The sequence below is a fragment of the Phascolarctos cinereus genome, unplaced genomic scaffold (assembly GCF_003287225.1).
Source record: "Phascolarctos cinereus isolate Bilbo 61053 unplaced genomic scaffold, phaCin_HiC Scaffold_4;HRSCAF=312, whole genome shotgun sequence".
NCBI classification, from domain to species: Eukaryota; Metazoa; Chordata; class Mammalia; order Diprotodontia; family Phascolarctidae; genus Phascolarctos; species Phascolarctos cinereus.
The window spans coordinates 362,938,967-362,954,377 of NW_027555847.1; the positions used below are offsets into that span (position 1 = coordinate 362,938,967).

General features: G+C 36.3%; 1 protein-coding gene across 7 annotated transcripts in view; it reads right to left on the reverse strand.

The window, feature by feature from the left end:
- Window positions 1–15,411, reverse strand: part of NEDD4L (NEDD4 like E3 ubiquitin protein ligase) — a 453,729-nt gene that overhangs the window by 75,040 nt on the left and 363,278 nt on the right. For 5 of the 7 annotated variants that reach the window (XM_078153241.1, XM_020994788.2, XM_020994798.2 and 2 more), the window contains 3 exons: window positions 7,490–7,622; window positions 6,210–6,386; window positions 608–682 (listed from right to left, as the gene is read on the reverse strand). In XM_078153241.1, coding sequence (XP_078009367.1) covers window positions 608–682; window positions 6,210–6,386; window positions 7,490–7,622 — 385 coding nt within the window. The remainder of the gene's footprint in view (window positions 1–607; window positions 683–6,209; window positions 6,387–7,489; window positions 7,623–15,411) is intronic. The other 2 variants (XM_020994759.2, XM_020994770.2) reach the window with 1 other exon arrangement.

The window sequence follows — 15,411 nt, forward strand, 5'->3', positions numbered from 1 at the left end:
TTAATCCCATTGCCTACCCCCCAAAAAAAAGAAAAAAAAAGAGTTCTTCTTGGTTAAAAAAATTCAGATAATGGATATAATTTTTTTTGGAAAGGGAACACGGAAAGTAATATATAACAATGTCTATTCAGAACACATGTTCACATGAGCATATCCCCTCCTCCATATCTACTTTTTTTAAAAAAAAATCTAAGCAATTCTTTAAAACTAAAAGAAATTCTTAATGTGCATTGCCAGTAAATTACTTTTTGTCAAAAACTATAAGCAGATGAATAAGAATTGGTATTAAATTGGGCTAAGAGGATCATGGGCTTTTAGTGTTGAGATCATTTATTCCAAATGCCTCACCTTAACAATAAGGTAATTTGAAGGCAGAAAGGGGAGTTGCTGGTGCCCCTCACGTATGACTGTAATTGAAGAAAAGCAGGCTTCTGTATTTTGGTGACAGATAGGTTTGTGAATTTTTTCTTTTATTTTTTAAAAATGTGCATACCCACATTTGGTTAAGAATATCTATCTGCCCAGGAAAAACTGCTTTTCAGGTATAAGGGAAGATTTTATATAAGTTATAATGTATCTAACAACTAAAAATTAGCTTTAAGTTTACCGGTGGTAGATGAGATTGTTCAGCAACTCCATCTGTCACGCTGCAGGACCTCAGTCTTGAAGAAGGTTCTCTTTGCTGGAAGAATTAAAAAAAAATATAAGCTGTCAAGTACATTAGTTTAAAAAAAATGAGCTTGATTAATTAAAAAATCATTCAATCCATTCACTGAAAGCAGAATGAATTTTGTTTTTCTTTACACTACTTTTCTGCTACTACTATAACATGAAGGGCGGTCAAGAAGAAACCATCATCTTTCCAAGAAAAATATTTAAAACAAAATCACCTTCCTTTTTTAGTTCTCAACATTTTTATCCAGATGGCCTCATGGTTGGGCCCTAGTTAGAATTATCTACAAAAAAGTAGGAAAAACAGTTCAAGAAATAAAAAGGACAATAAATAGGTCACATTTGCATTTCAATCCTACATTTAAAACTAACTTGAAAATCAAGTAGTACACTATTCTGGTATGCAAACTTTTCAGGGCAGATATAAACCATAATGGGAAAGAAAAGATAAAGAAAATGAGAAAGAAAACAGTGATGTATGATGATGAATAACATTCAATGAATGCCTACAATACATAAAGCACTGGACAAAACAAAGGGTTAATTTTAGTCTTTGTGAAGAGGGACACATATATCTTTATCTTAACTTTCACAAATCAAGAATTATTAATCCAGTCTTGGAAGAAAACTCAGTAAATCTCAGCAAAAAAAAAGAAAAAAAAGAAAAAAAACAGGAAAAAACCCTCAGAATAATATGGAAAATGTTGCCTATGCTTGAAAATTTGCCATGTAGTGTTCTGTTCACAAGATAAGATAATTTAAAATGGCAAAAGAAATATTGATCAAATTCACATGGTCAATGAATACAAGAACCTCTTACATTCGTAGAATAAACGTATTTCAATAATTGATCACCTAAACAGTGGCAAGCAATGTATACAGATGTGTATATGTGTGTGTGTGTATGTGTGTGTGTGATATATAAGTATAATGTACATATACCTAAGTAGTCAAGGAGCTACAATTTCATTGATGTAGGAACACCTTCCAACAATGCAGATCTCAGTCTGTCTATAAATTAGAAGACAAGTCCTAATGAGTAGCTTGAAGCTCAGATGTTACACTTGTATAGCTAGTTAGTGTCAAAAGTAGAATTTGACCCCAAAACGATCTTGTTCAAAATCTAGCAGTCTATTCACTCTGCCATGCTGACTCTGTGTATGTCATATTACATTAATTTTTATTTCCTTCCATTTAATTCCTACTCTCATGTATTTCATCATGGCTTGGATGTAACCCTATGTACTCAAATGCAAGCCTGCAGAAAGTAAAATCTAGTAAGTTCTACCAAGCCATAAGTCTTTGAAAAACAGCTATAATAGGCCCTTTCATCCAAGGTTCAGACGGTGGATTCACTACCAGGAGATGTTAAATCTGGTCACAGCATACTCATGAAAGTCAATGAAGAAAAACTCATGATTTGCTTTATTGGAAGAAGTACTCATGATAATGAAAACCATACATTCTTTAAAGTAATGATGCATGTCCACTACCCACTTCTTACTTAGCATCATCTTGATTTTGTTCTTTCCTTCCATATAGGAATAACTTAACTGTCTCAGTACAAATGGACATATCTCTGATTGCGATCTAGAACACTTACATTTCTTCATAACTTTTACAATTATGAATAAATCTACATAGTTGTGAAGGTAAATTTTTCATGGGGATGCATCAGGATGTAGATTTCTGAGCAAATGCCATTCAAATATTCCTGGAACATGGATTGAAATAAAATGGCATCAGAGTAGTAGGCAAGCTAGAAGGTGAGTCTCCATGTCCTTTTTTGAAAAGCTCTTCTTTTGAGAAAATGATTTTATCATATTTGATGAGATTACTTTAAAATAGCAACATGGCAACTCTAAATCTAAACAATATGTTATTACATAAGTAAATGCAGTTATTGTTTTAATATAATCAGTAAGGAATGCTATTTTAACACTAACTGCATAAAATTACTATTATGTTTGCATTAGGTACAAAAAAAGTATTTAATTACTGTAGGTTCTTTGTAGAAGATTGGGCATTTCTATCTTTTATAGGTCCTAATGTATGGTTTTATCACTTATTTTGTTTCCATAACAACAATATTCGATTTCATCTGTGTTTCTCAGCTATGCAATATCTCTTTCCCTCTCCCTCTGGCGCTAAATTTTAATTTGCATGTTTTTATCTGAATGGCATTCCTCTTTTTATAAAAAACAGTCATAATTTCAATATGAAACTGCATTAAGAGTAATTTTAACTCATTAATTGGGGAGGGCAAGTTTTTTTTTAAATCATCCATATTAAAGTTTTTATTTATGAGTATCAGTATTGTACCCACATTTTTATACAGCCCTCCTACACTGTAAATTAGATACTCTCTTGATAATGGGTTCTTTGGCTAGAATAATCATTTCTCAAACACCATTTCCAGTGGACAGCCTGCCATCCATCTGTAACAGCACATCTTCATTCTCTATTACATTGCACTGGGGCTTGTGTTTGTTCTCATCTTTAAAGGTAAATAGCTGCTTACTGTAGGATTTTCTGAATATACTGTAGGATCACACACTTTAGGGACCTCATATTGTGATTTCCTCTCCTGCTTCTGCTTCTCCTTTCCAGGACCAGCACCACCTAAAATTCATAGACTTTGTGAACCCTGGAACTTCTGCTGTTAAAATGTTCTTAGTAGGGTCCTAGAAGACAGTGCCCCAAGGAAGTTAAACTTTAGGGAAAGAGAAGTCACTGTTCTCTCTACATTTGCTCTAGGTGATCTCATATCTCCCCCTGGTTGGATCCCATTATTACTTTATGTGCATGTCTCTTAATCCATCATTTCTAACACTAAACTTTTTTTAGCTCTAGACCCACATTCTCAAACTGCTTACTAAACATGGATACCCTACTGACATTACAAATTCATCATGTCCAGAATGGCACTCAACTTGCCAAAGCCTATTCCTCCTTTTGACTTCCCTGTTTCAATTAATGGTACCACCATCTGTTCCAGATGGCAGATGCCAACTATCAGGGTACTACTTTCACTCTTTTCCTTACCCCTCACATTCAGACAATTTGCAAGTCCAATCCATTCTAATTCTTTGACATCCTTTGGATTTATTCAGTCCTCTCAAGTCCTACTGGTACCACCCCAATTCAAACCTCTATTCATTATCTCTTTCTGGCCTGGACTATAACAGTCTTCTAACTGTCTATGGCTCTTGTCTCTCCTCTATCCAACCCATCTAATATTTCTCCTAAGTTAATCTTCCTACTGAAGTTCTAATCATGATGCTTCACCAATCAAGACGCTGATGATACTTCACCAACCAAGAAGTTAAATGATTCCAAGTGCCTACAATATACATTCTAGATTTCTTAAGAATTTAATGCCCTTCATAATCTGGCTTTAACCTAACATTTCCAGCAGTATCTCAGGTTTCTCTTTTTCACTTTCCCTAAAGAACAGTCAAACCAGAGAATCTACCATTTCCCAAAGACATCCTATGCTCTTAGCCTCTATCCATTTGTTCACATGGTCCTTATGGCTAGAACTGTGTTTCTGCAGCATGCTTGTCCTCTGAAATGCTGCTCAATCCTCCAAAAACCCCAACCACCTTTTCCAAATAATAACAATAGCTAACATTTACATTGTACTTACTATGTGTCAGGCACTGTGCTTTACAATTATTATCTCACTTGATTTTCATAACAACCTTAGGAAAACCTTCCCAGATCCCACCCTGCCACAAAAAATTCTTCCTTCCTTTGAAGTCTCTCTCACAGCAGTTTCTATTCTTCTCCCAATTATATTTCTTTGGAAGTCATTTATGGACTCCCCTACTAGACTGTAAGTGACTTGAGGAAGCAGAATGTTTCATTCATTTTTCTATTTCTATCAATACCTAGCATAGCATCTTACAAAAACCACAGGCTGTTGAACTGAATTGAAAGAAAGACCTATACTAGCAATGGAAACAGTATTTCTAGACTCATATTTTTGTCTGTCTTCTTCACAGAAATGGGGTGTACTAAATTTAAAAAAAAACAAGCAAAGTTGGTTGTAGTCCCAAGGGTTAAATGCCTATGGGCCATCTCTTAATATTTGAAGCTATTTGGGCGGGGATTCTGTGCTTCACGGTAAGCTTGGCTCTAACATTTTTAATAACTACCTGGCTACAGAACAAATGGCCCCACATTTATATATAATAATTGCTCCTGAGTATTTTGTGAGTATATTATATAACAGATAAAACTGAGATTAAAAAGAATTAATGATTTATGTTAATCATGAGAAATTATACTGGACATAAAAGAGGCAGAGTGGTGCAATGGAAAGAGCATTTGGCTGTGGAGACAGAGGGGCTGGCCACAAAGCTCACCTCTGCCACTTACCACCTGAGTGACTTTAGGCAAGTCCCCTAACCTCTATGGGCCAGAGTTTCCTCACGTGTAAAATTGGAGGATTATACTACATCAGGCCTGCACAACATACAGTCCGTGGGCCGCTTGCAAAGGATTTCAGGGAGCCCGAGAAAAATGTAGGGTTGCCACTGCGCACTCTTTCCTGTTTGTCACATGACCTGCAGCAACCAACCATCATTGTCAGTGTATTTCTAGTCTAACCTGTCTGTGGCCCAAAGAAGTTTAGCCTATATTAATTTTGGCCCCTACCTACTGCCAAGTTGTGCAGGTCTGTACTAGATGGACTCAGAAGTCACTTTTAGCTCTAAATCCAAGATTCTAAAAATAAAATCATTTAAAAAAAATTCTTACTCATTAAGGACACATCTAGAGAACTGTGCACACTGAGCAAGCCTCCTTAGGGTTACCTATGCTCCTAGGGTGAGAGAGGTTTCTTCTTCTCCTTGGGCAGCACTGGTCTCTTCATACATAAATGTACATCTGACCTCTGGAGACTGGAATGTTTTCTATATCTCTGCCCCCAACCTGGATCTCTCCCTATTTTTCCCTGCTAGAGTAACAATTTCTCTATCTTAAAAGTGACATCCAGATAGGATGTCTTGGGCTTACAGAAAGTACCCAGTGCTCATCAGATCAAGCACACAAATATGATAATGCAATGCAAATCTGCATTAATCATTAGAGGTGAATTAGTCAAGTTTGATTATTTCTGTCTAACAGACAGCGATACAGGGGCATGGAATGTCTCTAAATTACTCAGGATCCTAGCCACTTATCTCCCAAGTCATAATCTGGTGTGCTATCTCATTACTGCTGAAGATTAAGGATTTCAGGCCAGAGGGAAAGAATTCCTAAGAGTGAATATAATTTAATTATTAAGATCTAATTGGCGAGGGAAGGGTGAAGAAATAAGACTGAAAGAATTTAAGTTTGCTCCTGACCCTCATACAGGAAGGTTAACTTGGGCAAACAGCAGATTAATGCTAGTGATAGGGAAATCTGGCTATTATTTAATTGCTAAAGTCTAAAATAGTCACACATACACAGTTTTACCTAGTCAAAACAACCAACTGCAAAAATAAAAAATGTGTTCCATCTCTGTTTCCATAAATACTACTGCTTACAATCAAAGAACTGAATTGTTCCCCATTGGAATCCGGAGTGATCTGAAGTCTTCTGTTCAATTCCTCTGACAGTTCTTGAGGACTGGTCCGAGATACTGGAGAAGCAGGAGGTGGTGGTAAGACCAGACTAAGAGAGTCTCCGGTTATATTCACTTCCTCTGAAATGGTTTCCCAAGGCTTATAAGAAATGAGAAATTATCGTAAATGCTAGAGATGGGATTTTGGTTTGTGCTATTTCCCCATTGATTTTAAATCCTAAGAGGTCTTGATTATAAGGTGATTTACTGAATTAACCATAATATACTAGTACTGAGGGGGAAAATCCTCAGTACAGAATCCACTTAAAACCTGAAGTAACAGAGGAATCATTTTATCATTTGAATGAAAACTCCATAGGCAGTTGGCAAAAGAAATGAACAATTTAAGGAATTCTTTCATTTCCAAATTTAAAAATAAAGAGATCAAGTAAATGGCTCAGAAAGCTATAACTTTTTTCATAAATATTTAGAAAAATTTAGCAGCTCTGCCTTCAGCAATATTAATATTTACAGAAGCATTAATAGGGTAAACAAGAACATATCTCATTAAGTTAATAAAGTGTTGGCTCTTCTTTTTATTAAAACATCTTTTGAAGTAGCAAATGCCTAAAAATAATGTAGCTGTCTATAATGTAAACAACTGACAACAGAGAATAGAGGCTCTTGGCTGAAATGTATCATATATTTATCGTCACTAACTTTTAATTAACATGTTCCAGGTGCAGGTATCATTAAGATAAACTATAAAGTTATATAAATAAGTGATGGCCAACCACTGTATTTATTGTTGACAAAAATTTCCCAAGATATTACAAACAGCTGAATAAGAAATCTATGTCTCCATTCTACTTCATGTTGGCAACTTCAGTCTCCCAAAAGTGAAAAGTATGTTTTTATTTAAATTGACTAAAAAGAGGTGAATTGTCCTAGACTTTGAGAAAAATACCACCAAAAACTGAAAATATCTCTAGATTTGTGCTTTCTTTGTATGAATGTTGTAGAAAATCATTCCCTTTTATAACAACTGCACCAACACATATATGTCAGACAAAGGTCATAAAAGTGTGTAATTCTGGATTACTAACATTAATAACCACATGAGCGATCAACTGGCTATGAGGATTTTATCTTGGATTTACGAACAAATTTTACTGAAAACGTGTAAAACATAAAACCACCCTTAAGACACCAAAAGTGGAAAACACAAAGTTGATGAAAGATGTCAGGAGGGGCACTACATACTTCAGAGACATCTCCACCTTCTGCAGGCTCAGGTTCTAAATCTTCACTAATATGTCGCCGGGAGCGGAAACGTCTGTGTGCAGCCTCTTGATTTATCTGTCTGATGTTGTTATCCGACTCGGAGGACATATCACTGGGAAGTATGGAAACAGGGAGAAAAGACATGAGGTGAAAAGAATAAGGATTAACAGTGGCATCTCCATCAATAAAACATATATTGAGAGACTAATGTATATAAAGCATCATGATAACCTTTTAAAGGTGAACTTAAGTTTACTTTATACATATTTATTTTGCCAACTTGGCTTTAAAGAAACAAAGACGATTAATCTAAGAATTATGTGCAATTTCTCTCTCAAATAAATGGCATCAAATATGGAAGGTAATGAAGTTTTAGGCTTGTCACCTTGGAGACAAGGTGTTACTAATACTTTTTTCTTTTAAACTATGAACTTATGCAAAATATTTCTGGAAGGGGCATCTAGGTGGTGCAGTGGATAGAGCAGTGGCCCTGAAGTCAAGAGGACCTGGGTTCATATCTGGTGTCAGACCAAACACTTGACACTTACTAGCTATGTGACCCTGGGCAAGTCACTTAACCCCAACTGCCCTAAAAAAGAAAAGGGAGAAACAAAATATTTCTGGGAAATATAGCAAGAATTTGGATCACATGTAAATCATTTAGAGAAAAATTAAGTTATATTACAGGAAAAAGCATTTTGAAGAACAAGTTGTAAGATGTTGATATATGATAAAAACTTTCTTTTTAAGTTCCTAGATGGAAGAGTAGGTTGTTTTTGTTTTGGGGGAAGGAAGGGAAGTCAGGACTTGTGATTCCATAGAGTTCTCTGTGAATAAACCCTCTCTAACAAAGTAGATGCACAACTGTTCTGAAATGTACAGTCTTAAGGAGGTTCCTGGAGACCCCAAAATATTAAGTGACTTGCCCACAGTTACAAAGCCAGCATGTCAGAGGCAGCCCATTCCTGAACACCCTTAACTTAAATTGGAAGCGACCGCAATTAGTTTTAAAATCATAACTCAATTGACAATGAACTCAATTATACTTTTAAAAAGGGGGTGAGGGGACTGAATGCCATTTCCTCTATGTAACTTTTCAATTTTGGGCCTATGGAATTTCTGTTATCATAATCAATCTAACCAGTGAACAAATATTTATTAAGCATCAATTATGTCACAGAAACATACAGCTTTCCCTCCTCCATCACTATCTTTGGCAATACTTAAAAATCTTAAAAGTCAAATGGGTTGGCTCATGTAGACAAAAAAGATGTAAATAAATCTTAAGGGTGTGAAACCCTTAAAAATACTTCCTCAACCTATGACTGATGAAAAGAATTATACATTGAAGATTCAATTGGCATATAGCCATCTTCTCATGAAGGAAGAGAGTAAGAATTGGGAACCAAATAACTGGGATCTATTTCATTCTTTGGACCCTTTCTCCAAATGTTTTTGCTTAGAAAGTTGGGGGAAAGGAATTTCAAAAATAAGCAAAAAACATATTTCATTCATTTTCTAAAAAGCAAATGAATTAGGAGGAACTGGAGGAAGTAGCAGATGAAAGAAATTCCTAGATGAGGGCAGCAATATCCTTAACTATTAATTAATTTCTTTGTTCTACTGTTGACAATATTAACATGATCTTTGTTAGTATCGGCCTTCTGAGTGATTTGATGTGTTTGTGTGTTCTTGCATTTTCTAGAAGTTAGTTTCATTGCCCACCCCTAGAACCATGTTTTCATGTGCCTTAGGATATTGACTACAAGTGTCAGATTTTCTTCCATCTTGCCTTCTCTGGCACCATTCCTTATCCGTTTAATGTAGCCACCACTGGTTCCCCTACAGCTTTTTCCTGAGATTCGCCACTTGTTCTGTGGCTTAGCTGTTCTGATATCCTTTTCCCAGGTGACTTGTCACCTCATAGGCTTTGCCACACTATAACCTTGCTATCCTATTCCAAGGGCAAGCACAAATGCCATAACACTTCTGAGTTTTGTTAATGTCTCTGCTTCTTTCATATCTTTGTATATTTGACCCATGTCTTCTTATACACTATTTTGTTTTTTCCTTATACTTCTGGCACATCATTGGTTTTGATTCCTATATCCTAAGATTCAGTGACTAAAGGATTGTCCTTTTACTTTTTGGGGATACAATAGTCACTGTGCCTGAATTTCTTCTTTGGACAGATTACTGGTGGTAGATCAAAATATTAGACAAAGAAACAGCAATTGGGATAATTGGTTGGCTTCTGCTCTCTTTTCTTTCTGCCTCAAGGTAATCTTTTCAGTTCATTTATTTCTAAAATTTTACTGGTATCTTTTGTTTTAAAATCACTTTGATTTCTGAATATATTCCTCCCTCCTCTCCTATCCAAGGCAGGTTATTTATCTTAAATAAACATTAACAGTTGGCTGGTCACCAAATAAGATGAATTATTACCCCATATCACAGTTATATGCAGAAAATTCCACTTAAAATTTAGAGCTTAAAAAAGAGTGGAAGCCAAAAGCCTAGATTTGCTAATAAGAACGAGTTCAAACTATAAACTCAATCAATCATTGTCTTTCAACTGGAAAACAGCTGACATGTGGACATGTTCTAGAGAGCAGTATGAAGATAAGGCATCAGGTCACAGGTTTACAGAGAATGGTGAAGGGACCTTAGAGGTCACTGAGTCAAAAACATTAATTTTACAGATTAGGAAATTTACAGATTTGGAAACAGGTGAAGTGAGGTTAAACAATTTGCCTCAGGTCATCGAAGAGACACTAAAAAAATCAGTAAAGCTACAACAGAAATCATAAATCATAGTATATTTCTTTGTATACACCTTACAATAAAAAGTACCATATCTGAAAGTTATAAGGCCAATCACAAAGATGTATAATAATAAGTGATATTTACAAAGGAATTTAAAGTCTGAAAATACATATACTGTCTCATATGAACCTCAAAATAACTCTGTGCTATCTTATGATTCCCATTTCAGAAATGGAGATACTGATGCTCAGAAATATTAAATGAATTTTCCATCATCACATAACTACTCAACGTCAGACACAGGCCTTGAATCCAGGATTTTCTGACTCTCAATCCAGTACAATCCATTGTAGTGTGTGGGTTCAATTTGATATTCGAAAATATTGCAAAGACTAATTCAAGAGGCAACAGGCATACTTCCTACTGCCAGCCCTTCCAGTGCCAAGAGCAACCCTCCCTCTGACTTCAGGCCTCTCACCTCCTTCCTGGCCCGTAAATTTGAGGGTAGTGGCTCTCCGCTCAGTAATGAACATTCCCATCCCAGGGGCTCTCAACTCTTGTAGACCATCATCCAAAACCCATTCCAAACAATTCCTCATTCTCATCCCCTTCAGCACCCCTATCACAAAGTTTCAACCTAACTCCACCCAGCCTTCTAGTATGCCTTCTGGAATGCCTATTCCACAGGCATCAAGCTTCACTTCATCTTAAATCTATTCCTCTCCCACTCCTTCAGTCCATAAGCTCTGACTGTAATCCCACTTTCCCCCATGACATAGTTTCTTAGTACTGGCTTCACTTTCACTCATTCTCAGCTCACTGGTCAAGGCAGGTAAAGTTGAAATACTCCTTGTTCTCCGCTGCCACTTCCAGGTTCTCGCCCTTCCTCCATTATTCAGTAACCAATCCTCCTTTGAGGTTCATGCTATTGATATCTACCACCCAATCAAATTCCTGGTAGCTGTTGCCTATAGACACCCCTCTTTCCCCCCAGTCATTCCCTGTACTTCCTCAAGGAGCCTGGTATCTGACTTATACTTTTTTTCTCTTCCCCTCATATACATATTGATTTTCTTTCAAATGCCCTAACTATTCAAAGTTACTTGACCTACTCACCTCTCATGAGCTACTCCTCCACCCCACCTCAGCCACACACAAAGATGGGCATACCCTTGATCTTGCCATCACCCACAAATGTACCATCTCCATGTTCAAGAATTCTAATATCCCCTCAAGGCCACAGGTTTCCCACCCCTGCCCCAGACTCAATATGCTCTAGTGGCTCCCTATGGCCCTCCAAGATCAAATACAAAACACTCTGCCATTCAAAACCTTTCATAACCTAGGGACCCCCCTACTCCCACCTTTCCAGTCCTCTCACATCTTACGCCCTAATACATATGTCTTGATCCAGTGATGCTGCTTCCTGGTTGTTCCACAAACAAGACACTTCTTCTATCTCTCTGCTCTGGGCTTTTAAGCTCGCCTGTTTCCTCTGCCTCGAATGCTTTACCTTCTCTGCTCCAGCTACTGAACTCCCTGGCTTCCTTTAAGTCCCAACTAAAATCCCACCTTCTACAGGAAGCCTTCCCTAACACCTCTAAAGTCTTCCCTAATTATCCTATTGTATGGATTTGTCTGCATGTTGTCTCCCTATTAGATTGTAAGCTCTTTCAGAATAGAGACTATCTTTTGCTTCTTTTTGTATCCCCAGTGCTAACACTGCCTGGCACATGGTAGATGCTTAATAAATGTTTATTGTTTAATTGATTTTAATAGTCATTTACCCTCTCTGGGCCTCAGTTTACATATGTCTAAAATGAGAAGATTAGGTAATATGACTTCTAAAGCTTCTCCTTGCTTTAAATTTCTATGATTTTATGATTCAATAAGGAGAACACAGCAAGTCTACCATATTAGTGAAGTATCTGACAATGAAATTTTGAAAAAAAAAAAAAACCAACACATATATTTACCCTAATTAATCCCTGCAAAAAAAGTATTTTAATCCTAAAAAAAGAAAGGGCCCTATATCAGTAAGTTACAATCGATGGCTTGCCATTTGTACATAAACATATTTAAATCCTTTGAAACAATATGTCCTCTTAATTAGATCATATATTTTCTCTGTGATATTTTTAAAAATATTAATTTGGTTAGTAACAATTTCTGAGACAGAGAAATGGATGAACTGAAGTGCAATCCACATTCCAATTAATATAACTTTCCAATTATTGGACTTTAATTAAAACTGATAGTATTGGTCCACACAAATATACATATACAGAAAGCATATGTTTTCATAACTGTGCCAAAAATAAATCAATAATATGCCTAAAAATATTATTCTATTAACTTAAACCACCAACCAAATCTAAAATCAAGTGTGCTAAATGAATGAAATCTGAGAAGCAGAAATTGGTGTAATTATGGTCATGTGAATGAATGCATAATTAAAACCAAAAACATTCAAATGCACAAATTACACCTCTATATCACCGAATCAACATAAATAAAAATAAAGCTATGCTAGTTATGTAATATTATATTTGCAGTTTTATGTTGTCATAGCCTATTTATATAATATTTCAGACTTAAGTATAGTCTGCGATTACAAAAATTACCCAAATAAGAGAACAGAAAAAATACAAAGGGAAAAACAGTTCCTCTAGATTTCACAGTTTAAACTCTCTGACGTATTTTTGTATCCCCCTTAAGGATGATGAAAGGGCAGCTAGGTGACAGACTACTATACCCAGAGTTCAATTCTGGCCTCAGACATTTACTAGAAGTGTGACCCTGTGCAAGTCACTTAACACTGTTTGCCTCAGTTTCCTCATCTCTAAAATGAACCAGAGAAGGAGGTGGCAAACCACTCCAATATCTTTGCCAAAAAATATCCAGATGAGTCATAGTCAGATGTTACTGAAACAACTGAACAAAAGGTTGATGAAAGATTCAGTTCACATTCATTCACTCAATAAACTTTTTTTTTTGAAACTAGGTCTTCTCTGCCTGGGCTGGAATTGCAGTGGGCAGGCCTAAAACCAATACTGACAGGCACTGAAGTTTTGAAATGCTATTTTTCCCACCTGGGCAGGTTTTGCTTAAGGAAGACCTGCTAGCCTTTGATCCCAAAGGTCTCATCATATTAGCCCCAGCCTTAATCAGACACCAGATAGGCTTATTCCACAGCAGAGCAGAGCCCCTATGCTCAAGTCATCCACTAGTCTCATCCCATACCATCTGCAGAGATCAAAGGCTTTAAATGTGTGCCATGTACAAAGCCTCAGGCTAGGCATTGAGGAAGAAACAAAATTTAGATCTTTCTCTCAAGAAGCTCTTATTCTAATAAGAAAAGAAATCAATGCAAGACACTCCCTTTACCAATGCAGATATGCAACTATTCTATTTTTGAGTAGTTTGTGAACAATGTTTTACTATCAGTTATAGATACTGAAATCATGTTGCCCTAAACCCTGTAAGAAAATAATGTACATTTTGAAAATTTACAAAGATGATTAAACTATGATGGTATCCAGAATGCTCAAATATCCAGTCCCTTAATGAAAATGGGGCAGCTAGGTGGTACAGTAGATACACTACCAGGCTTAGAGTCACGAGGACCTGAGTTCAAATCTAGCCTCAGGCACTTACTAGCTGTGTAACCTGGTCAAGTCACTTTTTGCAAGTCATTGTTTGTCTCAGTTTCCTCATCTGTAAAATGAGCTGGAGAAGGAAATGGCAAACCACTCCAATATCTTTGCCAAGAAAACCCCCAATAGGGTCATGAAGAGTCAGACAGTCCTGAAAAGCAACTAAACAACATCAAAACTGAAAGTTAGCTGGAGATGAAATGCTACACTCATATGTGTACTTGGGAAAGTGCAGACTGGATTTAACAATCTTCAGTGGAAATATCCCAAATGGCTACAAGATGTGGTATTTCCCTGTGACCTTCAAGTCAATGAGGCAGTAAATAGATTAACCCTGAGCAATGAGTTGTAATAGTTAATGACATTAAATTAAGATACATTTTGAGTGTTGCTAAATGGAAAGATTAAGATGATAAAGATGATTTTATTAAGGGAAATAAAATACCTTAGAGAAACAGAATTCAGCTTTTGAACCACTTGGTTGTGGGGGGGAAGCGGGGGGGCGGGGGAAGAAGCTCTTTTATACACTGCCCAGGAAGTCAGGAATATACATGTTCCTCAGTCTCATCAGCAAGACAAATGAAAAAATGAACCAGAAATCTGGATTTCATTAAGAAAGCAAATTCATAAGACTTAGAGCTGGAATGGGCCTTACACATGATAGAAACTCGTCTTTTCTGCAGATGAGGAAAACTCCACAGAGGCAGTGACTCTGCTCAGGTTCACTGAGGAAAACGAGTATAAGTCTCAGCACTGGTATTCCAACGTAGGCTTTCTGAATTCAAATTTGGCATTCCTTCCAATATAATAGTCCATCTCTACAGTAAAAACTTGGCTATTTGGTGAAGGGACAGGACGGTAAAAATTCTTGCTAAGCAAGAGGGCTGCCCTCACCCTCAAAAAAGAAGGCCATCGTAACAATGTTTTAAATGCACAAAAGAGAACTGAAGGTAATATGAGAAGTACTTACAATATAATTTGCAAGTAAGGGGCAGAATTGGTTATATACTTTTTTTTTTTAAAGTAAGTAGTATAAAATGGAGATTCATGATGGTTTGATATAGAATATTCTTTTTGTGAATTATGGAAGTCTGCAAAAATTTGTGTATGTGGAAATGAAAATGGAAATATGTGTACATGTATACAGAAATGCTCTTTTGATGATGCTTTTATGTTTAGAATAATAAAGGAAAAAATTCTGGCTAAGAATTAGTTCACATCAACTATTTTTCAAGGATATGCTGTGTAGGAATCACTTTGCTATGTATGAAAGGGAGTCAAATATAATTAAGACATGGTCCTTGCTCTTGAGGAATTTAAAGTTGAGCAAGTTGTTAATGGCAAACAGAAATGCGTAATACTCTGTAATTATAATGCAAAATAAGAGAAGCCTAAGATCCACAGCTTTGACTAGGCTTAATACAAATTAAATTCAAAATCACCCAAATCCATAGATTATAAGAGATCATAATGACCTTA